At 38.2% G+C, this 15,906-nt stretch overlaps 1 protein-coding gene across 1 annotated transcript; it reads left to right on the plus strand.

The window, feature by feature from the left end:
• Positions 1-4,089: 4,089 nt before the first annotated feature.
• LOC102705299 (50S ribosomal protein L4) lies at positions 4,090-7,948 on the plus strand. The gene is made up of 7 exons (XM_015842220.2): positions 4,090-4,241; positions 5,211-5,328; positions 5,633-5,781; positions 5,893-6,000; positions 6,113-6,232; positions 7,262-7,435; positions 7,544-7,948. The coding sequence occupies exons 1-7, from the start codon at positions 4,140-4,142 to the stop codon at positions 7,643-7,645; spliced, it is 873 nt and encodes a 290-aa protein (XP_015697706.2). The 5' UTR covers positions 4,090-4,139; the 3' UTR covers positions 7,646-7,948.
• Positions 7,949-15,906: the final 7,958 nt, after the last annotated feature.

Genomic DNA, 15,906 nt, shown 5'->3' on the forward strand with positions numbered 1-15,906 from the left:
AGTAGGAGATGCAGTTGTATGCCCGGCCTTATTTATAAGATCAAATTAAAGACAGTGCAAGAGAAACGACGTCTTCATTATAACGTCAGAAAGGATAAATCATACTCCCTCCGGTTCTCTATTTCTAGATGTTTTGGACGGGATTTCGAAACTAATGAATGATTAATTAGGGTTCCTATTTCATGTTTACCCTTAACAAAATAAATTCACGGGTGATTATTTGGCATATTTATAAAAAAATAATTTAGGAATAATCTATAAGTCAAGGTTAGAAAATAAACTTTGGTAAAAAGCCCCAAAAAATCAAATAGGTTGAAAAATTAAATTTTAGTTTATAAGTAAAAAAATTAGAAGTGAAAAGACACGAGAGCATGATTACTCCATTCTAGCACACCTCGTTACCCAAGGGAGGATTCAGCATATAACCAATGAGGGTCTAGGACCCCAGTCAAAATTTACGCTCTTTAGGTATATCCATAGTAGTATGACCTATGGGTCCCCATTTCAACATAAAAAAGGAGTTATTTAAGATGCAATCCGTTGAGTTTTACTTCTCTTTCTAACAGTTCTATGAGTTATATATGCATGTCACAGTCAATTTTATCCCATGCCCGTCCCTGGGATTACTACAATCATTCCAAAAGCATAGGTTGTGGGTTAATACTAGACCTATCATTGGGGAGGGCACTCGGTAACCCATAACCATTTTTAAGAAAAATCCACATAACGAAACTAAGGGACTTTTCGTTTCAAAGAATTTTTATAGGAAAGGGCAGGAATTGAACTGTTTCCTCTGAAATTTCTATAAAATTTCTGTGAAACGAAGAGGCCCTAAATAGGGCCACGTTCGGTACGGGCATAACTTACCTGACACGGAAAACGTAGTAATAAATTAGTACATGATTAAGTAATTATTATTTTTTAAAAAATATATAATAGATTAATATGATTCTTTTAAAACAACTTTCCTATAGAACTTTTTTATAAAAAATACATCGTTTAACAGTTCGGTAAGCGTGCACACGGAAAATGTGTGGGTAAGTTAACTTGTTGCCCCCGGCGAACGTGACCTGGGTATTACCCAATGAGTATGGGTAACTACGGGTAAGAAAGTAGATATATGTGGGTCCCATATGTAAAAATTGATCAAAATTTATGCCAAGTGACTCTAAACATGATAAATCATCCTACCAAATTTCAGTCAAATTTAATAAATTTCAATAGTGTGAACACTAGTTTAAAAATTTTAGGTCCGAGTTTATAATACTAAATGAATATGGATAATATAGGTAAAATGGATTATACCCTTCCCATGCCCAAAATTTCAATAAGTAATCATTCTTTATTCACCAAATGACACGAGTACGGTTATAAGAAATTATAAGGAAGAGGAATGAATACCGGGAGTCAGATCTAGATAAGAGTCAAACATCTTCTAAACTTTTTTATGTGGATCCTACTGCACCTTTAAAAAAAATATTACTACCTCCGTTTCATAATATAATATGTTTGACTTTTTTTACAATATTTAATCATTCATCTTATTCAAAAATTTATATAATTATAAAAAATAACAAGTCATGCTTAAAATTCTTTTGATAATAAAGTAAGTCAGACGCAAAATAAATAATATTTTCATAATTTTTTAAATAAAACAAATGGTCAAATATTATAAGAAAAAAGTTAGATATCTTACACTACGAAACGACAGGAGTAGAAGACAGGGCCTGGTTTTTTTTTCAGTAGTGATTTAAAAACAGAACTCCAAAGATTGCAGGTGAGCACCACGGCCGGCCCCTGCACACGCGCCTGCCTGCTGCATGCAAGGAATGGCACACTGGCTGGTCGATCGATCGATGCATGGCCAGTCCACGAGAGAAATGCATGGCACGGCGCCGGCCGGGCGGCGGGGGCCGCCGGGTGTTGTTCCGGCCGTGTGACGACGATCGAGCTCTGCACGGACGGCGGTAGATTGAGCGGCACTGGTAATAATCCCGCTATATGTCCGATCCAACTGTACTATCTGTGTATATGATTGAAGCACTCTAATCATTGATTAGACAGAGAAGATCAGGTGAATGAAAATACAGTTATTGAATGGTTAACTTATCGATAAGTCAAATGGTTGAGTCGTAGGTATAGACACCATGGACCAACTGGCTCCGTCGTCGACGACGACGACGACGGTGGTGATGGTGCCGGGCGCGGCGGGCGACAGTAGCGGAGCAGCCAGTCGTCGCAATGAGTGCGCACTGCAGCAACAGCTAGGCCCGGGGCTGCCCCTGCTACCCACTCGTGCGTGCGTGCAGCCATGGCCGGCCCTACACACACTCTCTCTCTCTCTCAGCATCTGCATCTGCATCTGCATCTGCATCTCTTCTCGTGTGCTGCACTTGCACTGCAACGTAAATGCTGCAACACTGGCTCTTGGATCTCCCCGACTGATCGATCCATCCAGCAAGTGATAGCAGAGAGAGCAGTACTATAGCTAGCCCAAAGCTCCGAAAGGCAGCCGGCCAGGTGTACGTACCTGGGTCAGGGTGGCCACAGATGGCCCCTCCATTCGGGATCCTCTGTGAACTCACCAGTTGCACGCAATAAATAGTGGAGTTTATATGCAAATGGCCAAATGGGCTCTGGCCGATGTGTTTGGTATACATGGAGTAATATCAGTATATGCATGTCCTCTCCTCTGCATGCATTTTCTTATAATTCGAGAGGGTATATACAACCCACACACACCATACTCACGCACACAAACATGTGTGCGTCTCCTCGACGCACGCCTGAAAAGAGATCAGAGGTTCAGAGCCTCAGTACACGTGTAACATACATGTTTGGGATTTTATGAAAAGATAATTTATAAATCATAACTTTATACGTGCATTCGTAGCGATCTAAAGTAAATACTGAAAAACAAACTATGAGAAATAAACCTAAGTTATCTCTAAATTTAAGGTTAAAATTTTAATTTTGACTTATAAGAATAAGCATAAGCGAAATAAGGAGGCTTAAAACTATATGCAATAATCATATGACATTAAAAAGTACGGTAATTCAAGGTACTTTCTTAAGTATGATAATAAAACTGTTTTTAAAATAACATATACACTATATATATATAATTTAACTGCATGTAGTTGCAAATATAAGTAGTATCTAACTAAGTCTCATGCAAAAATAAAAATTTAGCCAAGGACAGATCCAACTTATGTGCTGGGGGCTCGAGCCACCCTACCCATTAGATCACCATGAAAAATAAGAGACATAAGGAAGAAAAAGAGAGAAAAGAAGAATAGCAGGGGGCTAAAGGAGGAAGAAAAAAATTAGCCCCCCTCCACCCCGCTGGATTCGCCCCTGATCATAGCTTAGTTCTACACTGGAATTACATGCTAGTTACATTATATTTATATAGTACATCTATTTAAATATAAGGGATTAAGCGGATAAAGTGGTAGAATCCATTATATTCTATGACGAAAGGAGTATGTTATAACTATACTATAATTATCTATAGGTACTTTAATATAATTGAAAAAAATCACTCTTGATTGAAGCAAAATCGTTTCTGGATTACTGCAACCACAAGCCATTTTGGTTCCAGCACCCAAACGGACTTAGATTATCTATCATTATGGTATTGTCATTACCATCACTAACATGTGAGCCCGTGAGAATGAGACTCATATGTCAGTGCCTATAGTATCACTGCTATAATTGCAGAGGATGTGAATCCCACCCAAACACGCATTCACGTTCGCCTGGCTGAAGGGCCCATAATCCCGAGCCCATCCTACACGGGACATTATTTGGATAGGCCTAAATATCGGCCATCCATGTTGATGGGCCAGTTTGAGAGGCCCATCCACGCGGGACCTGATTAAAATCCACAGGGCCTAGGCGAATCCCCTCTCCGAGAGGCCCATATAACTGAAGTGGCCCATACAGCCCAGAGACACGGCCCACGCGCGTGGTCTGCCGCTTCTGGCCCACTCGAAGTGGCCCATACAGCCCACCGCCACTACCACGGCCGGCAGCGTAAGGGAGAGGAGAAAAAAGTATTCACCAGATCGCTGCCTCGCCTCCGCTTCTCCGCCGCCGCCGCCGCCGCCTCTCCGAGCCACGACCGCCGCCGTCCGATGCGGGCACTCCTGCGCGCCGCGTCGGTGCTCCGCCGCGCGGCGGCACCGGCCCTGGGAGCCAGCTCAGGCGGCAGACGGGGCGCGTTGCTTCCCAGCAAGGTTCTGCTCGGCCCCCCGTCTCCTCCTTCCCCCGCCGCCTTCCTTCCGTCTTACTCTCCTCGCGCGTCCATGCGCTCCGCCCGGTTCGAGTGCGGCATCTCCGGCTGCTGCTCTCTGGTCGGTGGTCGGTCACTGTGCGGAGTAGGGTTTTAGAGACTAGGAGAGATTTAGTTGTTACGCCCTCGTGAGCGCGGGGTCAATTACTTGAATTTTTTTTGTCATGATGAGAATTTGTGGCGTGTTGATGCTGTGTACTGCGGAATGCTTGGGAATGTTAGAAATGAGGCCCTATGATCGCGGTGGGATTTTGGTGCAGGTTTGCCCGACCACTTAGATCCAAGTTATGTGCAGTTTGAGCTGGGTAATTTTATCCGGTCAGGAGACATATCATGCGCTAGGATTGCGGGCTCTAGGGCTAGCTAACATGTTCAAGAACGGTTGCATTCTATCTTTCCATAGCGTTCCTGACACACGTGTATTGCTACGAAAGATGCTCCATTGCACAAAAGGGTTTAAGTCACAGTACAAGATTATTTTAAGACTGTTCCAATGGTTGAGCATAATCCAAATAGATCATGGGTTGGGAGTGGATATTGGTCGCTTTCACATCTGGATAGAGAGAATTTACATCTGTGTTTGTATTCTGTCAGGTTTGAATTTTGATTCACTTGGGCTTTATTTGGATTGCTTTCCACCTACGTTGTTGGCTTGTCTAATCATGCAAACTTGTGTTATGCTTTGTGCTGCTGATGTTATACTCTGGTCGTATGGAGCATTCATTTTCCGTAGTTTGGTTCATGAACAATGGAATGATCAATTTTTAATGATTCAGATAGCGGTTTTGGATGCTATTTGGGTTGAAAATTTTATTTTCTGTGTTCTCTTTGCTCTATTAGTGCTCCTTGGATATGTATCATACAATGCAAATTTGATCAGGCACTCTAATTCAGCTACTTATTTCATTTTCAGAATTTGCCAGCGGTCTGTTTCAATGGGTATTCCACTCTCTTGGCTCCAGCAAATGAAGTGCTCATTCCACAAGAACTTCTATCCAGCAAGACTGTTTGGACTCCAGATCGAGAGCTGGGTACCTTTCTACTGATATGTCATTTTCTTCTGTTAACCGTTTGCAAGCTTCACCTTAAAATGCTATGCTCTCAAGATTAACCTGCTCATGTTTCTGTTTAATTTGTTTGAATCCATTACATGATACTGCATGCTTTATTAAAGTGACAACTCTATTGTCTAACATGGACAAGATTGTACATAATAGAAACCTAACTTCACTGTTGGTATTACAATTGTCTCGCAATTGGCTGGTGCCTGCCTGGAAGATATATGTTACCAGAATTTAGCTGAATTTTAAGTAATCTGAAATTTTCGTATTGCAGGGCAGTATGAAGACCTAGTATCTCGAGTGACAAACTTCCATAACGAGGACAAGGGCTTCATGGTTTTAGATGGTGATGTTTTTGATGTCCCCATCAGGAAGGATATTGTTCACAGAGTAGTAAGGTGGCAACTTGCTAAAAGGCAGCAGGTGCAACCTAATATCTCATTTTCTTTTGCTTGGTTCTAACTTTCGACTCCTGCGTACTGCGATCTATTTTGTGTGATTTTCTGAACTAATATAGGCCTTTATCCTTCACAGGGGACACACTCAACTAAAACTATCAGTGAAGTGAGCGGCACAGGAAGAAAACCTTACAACCAAAAAGGAACTGGCAGAGCACGACATGGTACACTGCGTGGCCCTCAGGTTATGTTACTATTGCTACTGTGTCTGGCATAAAAGTGGTTTATAGCCTGTAGAGGTATCCACATCTGGTTTGGGCTTAATTTTAACTAAAGTAAGACAAAAACTGAAACAGTTTCGGGGTGGTGCAACCATGCATGGGCCTAAACCACGAAGCCATGCGATTAAGTTGCAGAAGAAAGTACGGCGTCTGGGACTTAAGATAGCCTTATCTGCTCGAACTGCCGAGGGAAAGGTAATGCAACTTTACGAAAATTACTGCATTTCCTTCTTGGATCGTCTCAATTGTAGTTAGCTTGCCTACAAAACAATTGGGCTCTAGTTGAATTGTTTGTATTAAGTCTTTGTTCAGTATTATATTCCAGGATCAGTTTGATAATAGTATGCTAAACTGGCTGCTTTAGGGCATCTGTTTAAATAGGTTCTTAGATGGATGCTTAGAAAGGCATCTGTTTAGGAGTCTTGTTCTCCAAAAATGTCTCTAACAAAATCTTTTAATTTAGTTAATTACCAGCTAGTTATGTGGCTCTGGTGTTCATTGGGTGTTGTTATCCTTGGATGATTTTTTCATTTTCACGTGCAATGCGCGGGTAGCATCAAACACTTCATTTGGCAGCGAAGCACAGAGAAATACCACTGTGGCATTGAAAGAGGGTTAATGGTCTAGGATTTGTTCAGGAGAGAGGGTTCAGAACCTTTCTCCCTGGCATGGAGAACGAGGCAACTCAATAGGGCATGATTGGTTAAGTATTAACTATAAAAACTTGAAAAATGGATTATTATTTTTTAAAAACAACTTTCCTATAGATTTTCTTTGAGCAAAAACGCATTGTTTAGTAGTTTGGGGATCATCTGTACGGAAAACAAGGGAGTATAAGTTTGCAGAAGGTGTTTCTGAACACCGCCTAAGCTTCTGCAATAGCATCCCATTGTGCATGCCCTTAGTTCGTAAACAATGTTGGCATGACAATTTGTCACCTGAAAGGCTTCTTTTTTGTTTGCTGAAGTTTAGGAAGATGGCCTAATTGCTTACCTACATATCTATCAATCCCCAGTTGCATGATGCCTTCTAGATTTGACAACCAACCAATATTATCTGCATGCCTTACTGAAAATAACTGGATTTATGGAGTCATTCGCTCCTGTAAACTCTCCTGCATATAACCTATCTTAATATTTTCTGGTCTGCATACAAATGCCTATATGACAAATGAATAGACTTTTGAGTTCACCATTAAAGTTTGCTCCTGTCGTTATTTGATAGCTATTGGTATTCGAGGACCTTGAAGTTCCTAGCCACAAGACGAAAAACATTGTGCAGTATATTAGGCAGATGGAAGACACGAAGAAGGTCTTGTTGGTTGATGGAGGTGACATTGATACGAAACTAAAACTGGCTACCCAAAATCTTCACTATGTGAATGTTCTTCCATCCATCGTGAGTGTCTCTCGACTCTGAATCTTGTCACTTGAATCTGGAGTAATGAAGATGTCATAATTTTACAGGGAGATTATGTTACTGATGTTTAATTACCTTAAAATGCAGGGCTTAAATGTTTACAGCATCCTTCAGCACGATACTCTTGTAATGACTCGAGATGCTATCAATAGAATTGTTGAGCGGATGCACACCCCCATCAGCCGCTAGGATGTTGAGATTCGATGCCAACACCATTGTTTTGTAGCAGTTGTACTTCGACCCCCTAAAGCTACATGCATCACAGTTTTCACTTTGCTGGTGGAAAGCAATAGCTGCAACACCATTTTGCTTTTCCCTTCCGAAATTATCTGGTTGCTTGAGCTAGTAGTTTCAGTAACCTAAGGTTATGTGTGATCTAATTGATTATATCGAAGTAGGAAACGAAGGGGTAATCAGCATTCATGACTCCAGGATTTCTAATAAATACAGTTTCTGATTATGTTATTCCTAGGATTTTCAGTTCGTTGCAAATTTGTTTGTCAATCATCATTTTGTACAAGTTTCTTTTCTTTTTGTTCGGCAAGTATGCAGTTGCACATTTGATTATGGAGCACACTTTGAATTCATGGATAGAACTTAAAAATCAATATACGCAAGCAAGATACTTTCTTTTTTTTTTTTTGAGAAAGAAGGGGAAAAAAATCCCCTCTCATTTCCATTAATAGAAATGAATCGAGACGACGACAGTATGTGAAAATTAGTCGCTTCCTAAGTCCTAACACACGATCTGAGAGCTCCACAACCTAACAAACTTGACTAAACCTTAATTCGCCACTTCTACCTGGAGTGATCAACCAAGAAAAAAACAAAAAAAAATCTAAAAAATATTATTGAGAAACGTCTAATTCTAAAAAATTGTCATCAACGAGTGAGAGTTGCACAAAATGTCATTGTATAAATAAATTTGTCTAAGAAATATCATTGTCGCTAGGGTTCCGTTAGCATTTCTCTGTTAAGTGCTATAATGTAAACAATATATTTAACGACAGAAATGGACGGAATTCTAACGGCGATAACATTTCTTAGACAAAATCATTTATACAATGGCATTTCGTATAACTCACGATTGTCAATAGCATTTCTTAGATTTAGACGTTTTGTCGATGACTTTTTTCAGATTTTTCTCGAAAAGAAAACTAGCAGAGAATTACAGGTGTCTAGTCAGAGAAGAAAACAAAGCAGAGCACAATCAGTTCGAATAACACAGCCATTGTTTCATCCCAGTAACCGCTTCATCTGTAGATTCCAGCCATGCCTCGTGCCATACACTTCCTCAGCTACTTTCTTGACCAATCTTGCTCCAGCTTCAAGCTTTCCTGCCTCGTCCACCTTGCTCTGCAATAGAGACCATAATGAAATGTAATGAGCAATCTGAAAAATAACCTCTACAGGATCATTTGGAAATTTATCTTACAAACAAGCAGTATTTTGAATTTTCCGGATTGATCACAAAATAGTTGAAATACTAACAGCTATCAGATTCCTTGTAGCCTTTTTAAAAACCATTCATCCAACTGCTAAACAACTCGTTTTATTTTCCACTATCTTAATGTCGAACACACATCTAAATACACTTCAGATAAAAGGGGCTAAGAGTACACTTGGAAAAAAAAAAAAAGAAGATCCGTAGTTTCCTCCTTAGCACAAAATTGGCATTGCTTGTTTTTTTTTTTCCCTCCATCCTCTCCTGTACAGATTATCCTTTGAAAGGATGTTGTTTCTCAAAATCAACCAAATAAAGACTTTAATTCTCACATGTATTCTAAATTCTCAAAAGCAAGATACTTTCTGTAATTATACTCATGGAGTCATGGTCAAGCAGTTCTGTTGTTTAGAGCGAGTACAATAAGTTACGCAAGCGTGCTTCAAAAAATACCACATCATATTTATGCTTATGCGGAGAAGAGAGGAAATAAGAGAGAAGAAAAGCGGACTACAGATTTATAGTCAGATGCAACACAAGCTCTAAAAAACTACGTGTGTATGAGAGGTAGACCATGCATTGATGGTGTAACACATGCTTATGTGTAACTATTGTATAGGTTGGCTCTATGTTAACTCTTAGTGATATGGAAAGATTTTGAAGCTAATAGTTAGCTCTTCTATTGACCTCTCTTATGTATCTGTCGTAGGTAGCAGATAAAACCTTGGCGTTAGTGTGCCATTTCGTAAGTTCATATTCCCTGTTAAGTGTGCCATTTCCTAAGTTCATATTCCCATTTGTTTTATTCTTGTTCATATAATGTAACACATCAGAGTTCATAAAAGTTTAGACTATTACCTATCTTTTCGCTTATATTTATGCTTATAAGTTAAAATTTAAATTTTTCATGTTAAATCTAGAATTGATTTTAGGGTTTTTTTAGCTTAGTTTATTTTTCACTCTTAACTTTTAAATTGCTAAAAACATGTATATAAATTTTTTATTTATAAATACGACCGTAAGGTCAAACTATCACCCTTATTCTTATTCTTGTCTCACTTACAAGTCACAAATTGTCTCCAGATAAGGTTACCCACACAGATGACCTTTCGAATCTTTGCCAGCGGCACAACACACAGTTGGTTTAAATCCTGCATTGACAAATCCGTATTAGATGGGTCATGGCCTCATGGGTGTAAGATATCAATGAAAACAATTAAACTCCATGGTTTGGTTGTACTTGCTCCAATTAATTTGGTCACAAATGTTTGGCTGTTGAGGCTGCTCCACTCCAGCATGGACATGACAGCAGGAGTGAGCGAGCTGGCCCTGTTTAGTTTCCAAACAAATTTCCCAAAACAATCGTATCGAATTTTTAGACAGATAAATAAAGTATTAAATATACATGAACATTAAACTAATTACCCAGTTATAGGAGAAATCGTGAGACGAATCTTTTGAGCCTAATTAGTACATGATTATCCATAAATGCTACATAAATGGTACAGTACCCATCCTGTGTTAATGACTGATTAATTAGACTCAAAAGATTTGTCTCGCGGTTTCTAGGCGGAATCTAAAATTTATTTTATAATTAGAATACGTTTAATACTTTAAGTATATAATCATACACGTCGATGTGACATCTTTCTCAAAAAATTTTTCCCAGCTGAACGCATCCTAAGAATATATAGCTTTGTACGGTAACCTTTCCCATCAGAGGTACGCAACGCAAGAATCCCCTCCCTAATCATGTCTTGAGCTTGCTTAATCACGCCATGCGTGTACGTGATCCAGGGGGATTAATTGAATTGAAAGCAGGTTAGCAAGTGCAATATACTCTACATGCTCTGTCCATCGTACCTCATTGGTGCCAAACTGTACAGTACCGCCCATGCTCTAAAATATAAGTATTTTTATCTTGTTTAGTAAAGAATAAAGAGTTGTCAAAAAATTCTCTTCTAATCAATTCAATAATCAATTTTTAAATTTTAAATCGATTAGATTCTCTTTTTAACCATCTTATTGGCTCTCGAATCAGATCGGTGCCAGATTGTCCATCGATCCTCTTGTTGTGGTGGCGATCGCTCACATTCTTTTCCCTTTCCCTACTGTTAATATGAAACATTGTAATGCTTAATGACGAGATTAAACCTAACTAAAACACAATCGTGCTAGCTAAGGTGAGCGAGCACATGCCTTTTGTGAGGTTAGGTTTGGTCAATGTACGAGCGTGCTTGCTTTGGGGAACCAAGAACATCCTTCGTGTACTCACAAGGCACAAAACTAAGAGAAAGAGAGGTTTTTTTGTACGAAAAAGGTGAAGCCTTTTTTCTTGTGCGTGCTTAATTAGGGAGTAAGTAGGGAGCACATCACACCCGTGCCATGCATGTACACTAGCACTAAACAGTGTAAATCCCCTTTGCTTTTGGGCAGGTGATGCTGCACAAGCTAAGCTAGCTCTAGCTAGTGTGCAACATTTTGCATTAGGTGTCCCTTTTTTTTTCTATTTGTCAATATATTGATCTCAAACATTGTTGATTTTCTTAGTGTGAATTAGAGACATGCTGGATAGTGCTTAGGGACATGGTTGCTCAACATCTCCACTCACTTGGATTCGAATCATGAGGTTGATAGTCTTTATTTAACGGATGAAGGGTTTACGCCTTTTTTTTTCATCTTTTAAGGGGCCACATTTGCAGGCCAGGTGCTGGTGGAGACTAGGTACAAGAGTAAGCTTTTTTTTTTTCCTTAAGATATATAATGGTAGATTTTATTGAACTTGGTCATACATCGAGATGATACGCTGGTAATTTTGACTTCTTCATCCCCATATCTTTGGCTTTTGCTTATGTTCATAAACTAAAATTTAAATTTTTAGTCGTAAATTTGAAGTTGATTTTAAGGTTTTACGTTTTAGTTTATTTTCTAGTTTTGGCTTTTAGATCACTATAAATACATATATAAAAATTTTATTCATAAATTATTTTCCGTTTACACGTATATTGTTTGTTTTTTCTATTAAAAACCCAAAAGATGACATGCATGTTCATAGATCTAGGTTGCTCAGAAGAAAACCTACCATAAAAATAATTAGGTGAAGGGGTTAACTGTTATACTAGAATAATCATCCAATAAATCGCCACATGGCTAGAATGGTGATTGGCAATGCATCCGACCTTTTATAATATCTACCGTTATTTTGGCAGAATTCTCTAAAATTTTGGGATCAATGTCCTCTTATACACAAACACATTAGACGGCGTTGCGAAATAGTGATATCATTTTAATCTGCTACAATCTAAACTTATAATGATTTACATCCACGTTTGATCACCCGGTAACAAACCTACACTCAAAACACCAAAAATTCAATTAGCATCACATGATCCATATGACCAGTTGGTCTGGTCAATCCACCAAAAAAGTCCAAGCTGAAAGCCAGTACTACCCTTTTTTTTCCCTCCCTCTTGATACATCAAAGAACCAACATTTGACCACCAGTCCACTCGTAGACCAGGTCCAGGGAGCAACCGGCTGCCGAGCGGGCCCACATGGGCCCACGGCGCAGGGGCCGCTGTTGGTTCGGTTGGTCCAGCGCCACTCCCACCTAACCCGCTCGCCAGATGGGCCAAGCCCACGGTGAGCCCACGCGCACGCGGCTTGGCCGACCAGCGACGCAGACACTAGCCGTTATCTTCGCCCAGTTTCCCTCTTCCGGTCCCACCACTCCTGCTTTTTTTTCGTCTGTTTAGATGACAAAACTTGTTTTCGGCTGAGGTCGCATCAACGCGTACGGTTATATGTTTAAAGTATTAAATGTAGTATAATTACAAAATAAATTTTAGATTTCACCTGAAAACTGCAAGACCAATCTTTTAAGTCTAATTAATTCGTCATTAACACATATTTGTTACTGTAGCACTTATGACTAATCATATACTAATTAGGCTCAAAAGATTCGTCTCACGATTTTCCCCATAACTGGGTAATTAGTTTTAATGTTCATGTATATTTAATTTTTTATTTAGGTGTTCAAAGATTCGATGTGATATTTTTAGAATAAGTTTTTGAAAACTAAACAATGCCTTACTCTGCTAAATGTCACTATGATATAAAATAATAATCCCTGCAAAAAATCTAAAATAATTTGATTTGGTTTTTCTTCTTTTTATTTTATAGAAATGGAAAGGGGTGATATCACTAATTTATTTTTAAGTCGAAGAAAATGTTTGTATATTGCACTGGCATGGTTATTTGATTTTTTTTCTGGAGTGGCGACGTGAGAAGGAGCGGAAGAAATAGGACTCTTGTCTTTTAAGTAGCAAGATATTTAGAGAGTTAATAAGTTTAATGTGTCTTATCTTTGTGTTGATTGAGTACTATAAGAGGTGATAAAGTATTGTTAGCATTATGTGTTAAGGAGGTTATAAACAACTATGGTTAGTGTTATGTCTTATAATTAAAAAAATATTTATATCATCATTACTCTTATGTGATAATACGAAAGAATGTATTAACGACAAGAATAGTTTGTAGATAGAATTTTTATTTGTCTTCCTAGTTACTTAAAACAAAGTACTTAAAAATAAGACACGATAAAACACACACGGATCAACTTTAAAATTAACTTTTGAAATTTATATGTTGGTTTAGCTTGTAAGCTAAAGCGTAAATATTGGGTGTCTATCTCAATATATGGCTGCACTAACAAATTTATGTTTTACAGGGCAGCATGGGCTTTCTTTGAAAGAAGTAGTCTTGATGTCCTTTTTCAACAAAAAGTGATAACATGGGCTTAGGAAAAAAAGGGTGATTTTTTCCTTGACGAAAAAGAAAAAAGAAACATGTTTCATTTTTGTAGTACTTGACACCGACACATTGGCAACACGCAAACAAATTTCATCCAAGATAAAGTGCAGTTTCAAAGAAAAATCGCAACAAAAAAAACACCAAATGTGCCCAAAAAAATCGCTGTAACACCCGATATTTCTTTTTTTTAGGGTAAAGAGAGATTTTATTAATGGCTGATATTTCGATGGCAACGTATCAGTGACTCATTGCATATAATCCAGGAACATCGAATTGCAATTTTCCTTTTTGTCTTTTTTTTAAAATATTTTTTTACTACCTAGACGTGTACTAAAAGTAGACAGATGGATAGTGACGTATGCGGTTGGTCCCTGCAGCATTTGGGTCCTATAATTCTGACCTTTGTGAGGCAGGTTGGTGGGACCAAGTTTGACTTCAACAAAAGACCAAAGAGTAAAGGTAAAAAAAAGCCAAGGTGAATGTGCTTCAGTTAATAAGCTGTTATCCCTAAGAGAAACTTTAGCAAAGTTGTTAATTATTACCACTTGTACTTAATTTACCAGTATGAACTTTGACTCAACCATTCACTTAATAAAGCTGTTACCTCTAATAAGAGAAGCTCTTTTTTTAATAACAAATTTGTTAGTCATTACCACTTTAATACTTAATTACTAGTATTAGCTTTAACATAACATTACATTCTTGATTTTTTTTCTCATCATGCTATGCTAGGATTAGTTTCAGCATAATTTGACACACCAAAAAATTAATTTCGTGGACATGAAAGAATCTTACAAATATACAAATGGGATGAAATGGGACAGCGAGTGTGACCTGTTGCATGTTGGCAACCATGCAACGTACAGGCAACCCTAGTTTATTGCTTGTGGGGGAAACAGGGATTAGTGCACATGCATGCATGATGTTTATACAACACCTAGAAAAATTAATATACTGCACAGGCCAAGACATAAGACAGGTTTAGACCAGGGGAGCAAGGGACATATATGTACTTTAATTGTCATGGGCATTACTTTAAATCATCTGGGTAGCTATATTCTTGGGTTTTTGCCTTAGCTGAGCCATGAATATTAGAAAAATCATGACGGTGTGAACTTTTGATTTAGAGAACACGCGCAAAGACTTGTCTTTTGACTTGTATTAAGCGAAACGACTTATTAATGATTAATTATGGATAAAACTTTTGGGGTAAGTGTTCTTAACGATTTAAGAAAAAATGAAAAAAATAAACTATGATAAAAATATTAAATTAACTATAAATTCAAAATTTAACTTCCGAGCATAAGTATAATCGAAAATATGAGACTTACCTATGGAACCCTTGAGGTTGAAACCTTTATATACACAGCAAATAATTTGCGGTGGATAAAAACATGGCAACAAATTATGTAGATTAAATCTTGCTTGGATGCCAAATATTGTATTTACATGTTTTCGTATGCTTTTATGACATCACGCTTGATGTATATTATCAATATGTATAACAATATTATATCATATCTGTGACATATTTTCTAAAATTTGACATGAGTTGACTTAATTTTTATCTCGACGGGCAGAAACTCCACCGTCATAATTTGCAGAATTCACCGTGCTAATCAAATGACCACAATCTGCAGCTCCTGTTGAAACAAATACCGAATCCTTTTCATCCAGTTTAAGGCTTTAAAGTTCAGAAGATCCGATCCGGACGAATTTGAAAGTGAAAAATGAGAAATTGAACGGCTTTTCATTCAAAAATTCATGTGTTTCGAAGAGAACCGAATGTTTATGGGCACTCGACACCATAATTTTTTTTTCTCTCACTTGTTGGAGGGATATGATGAGATCGAGCATGAAACAAGCCTGTAAATTGAAGCAAATCAAGCCGTTCAATTTGTCTCGACGGATAATTTGCATAATTTTTATCTCGACGGATAGAAACTCCACCGTCATAATTTGCACAATTCACCGTGCTAATCACATAGCACAATTTGTCTCTCCTGTTGAAACAAATGCCAAATTCCTTTCATCCATTTGAAGTCTTTAAAGTTCAGAAGATCCGAACTGGAGGACTTTTAAAGTGAAAAATGAGAAATTGAATGGTTTTTCTATTAAAAAAATCATGTAAAATTCATGAATTGGCACTCGACACCATAATTTCCCTTTCTTTATTTTTCTCACTCGTTGGAGG

Source organism: Oryza brachyantha, chromosome 11, assembly GCF_000231095.2.
Source record: "Oryza brachyantha chromosome 11, ObraRS2, whole genome shotgun sequence".
In the NCBI taxonomy this organism is placed as follows: Eukaryota; Viridiplantae; Streptophyta; class Magnoliopsida; order Poales; family Poaceae; genus Oryza; species Oryza brachyantha.

What these genes read in the sequence shown, in the direction of transcription:
- LOC102705299 (XM_015842220.2), top strand. Translation starts at nt 4,140, where the DNA reads ATGCGGGCACTCCTGCGCGCCGCGTCGGTGCTCCGCCGCGCGGCGGCA. An exon ending in AACTTGCTAAAAGGCAGCAG is followed by an intron (nt 5,782 to 5,892) that starts GTGCAACCTAAT and finishes TATCCTTCACAG; the next exon opens with GGGACACACTCAACTAAAAC. An exon ending in CTCGAACTGCCGAGGGAAAG is followed by an intron (nt 6,233 to 7,261) that starts GTAATGCAACTT and finishes GTTATTTGATAG; the next exon opens with CTATTGGTATTCGAGGACCT.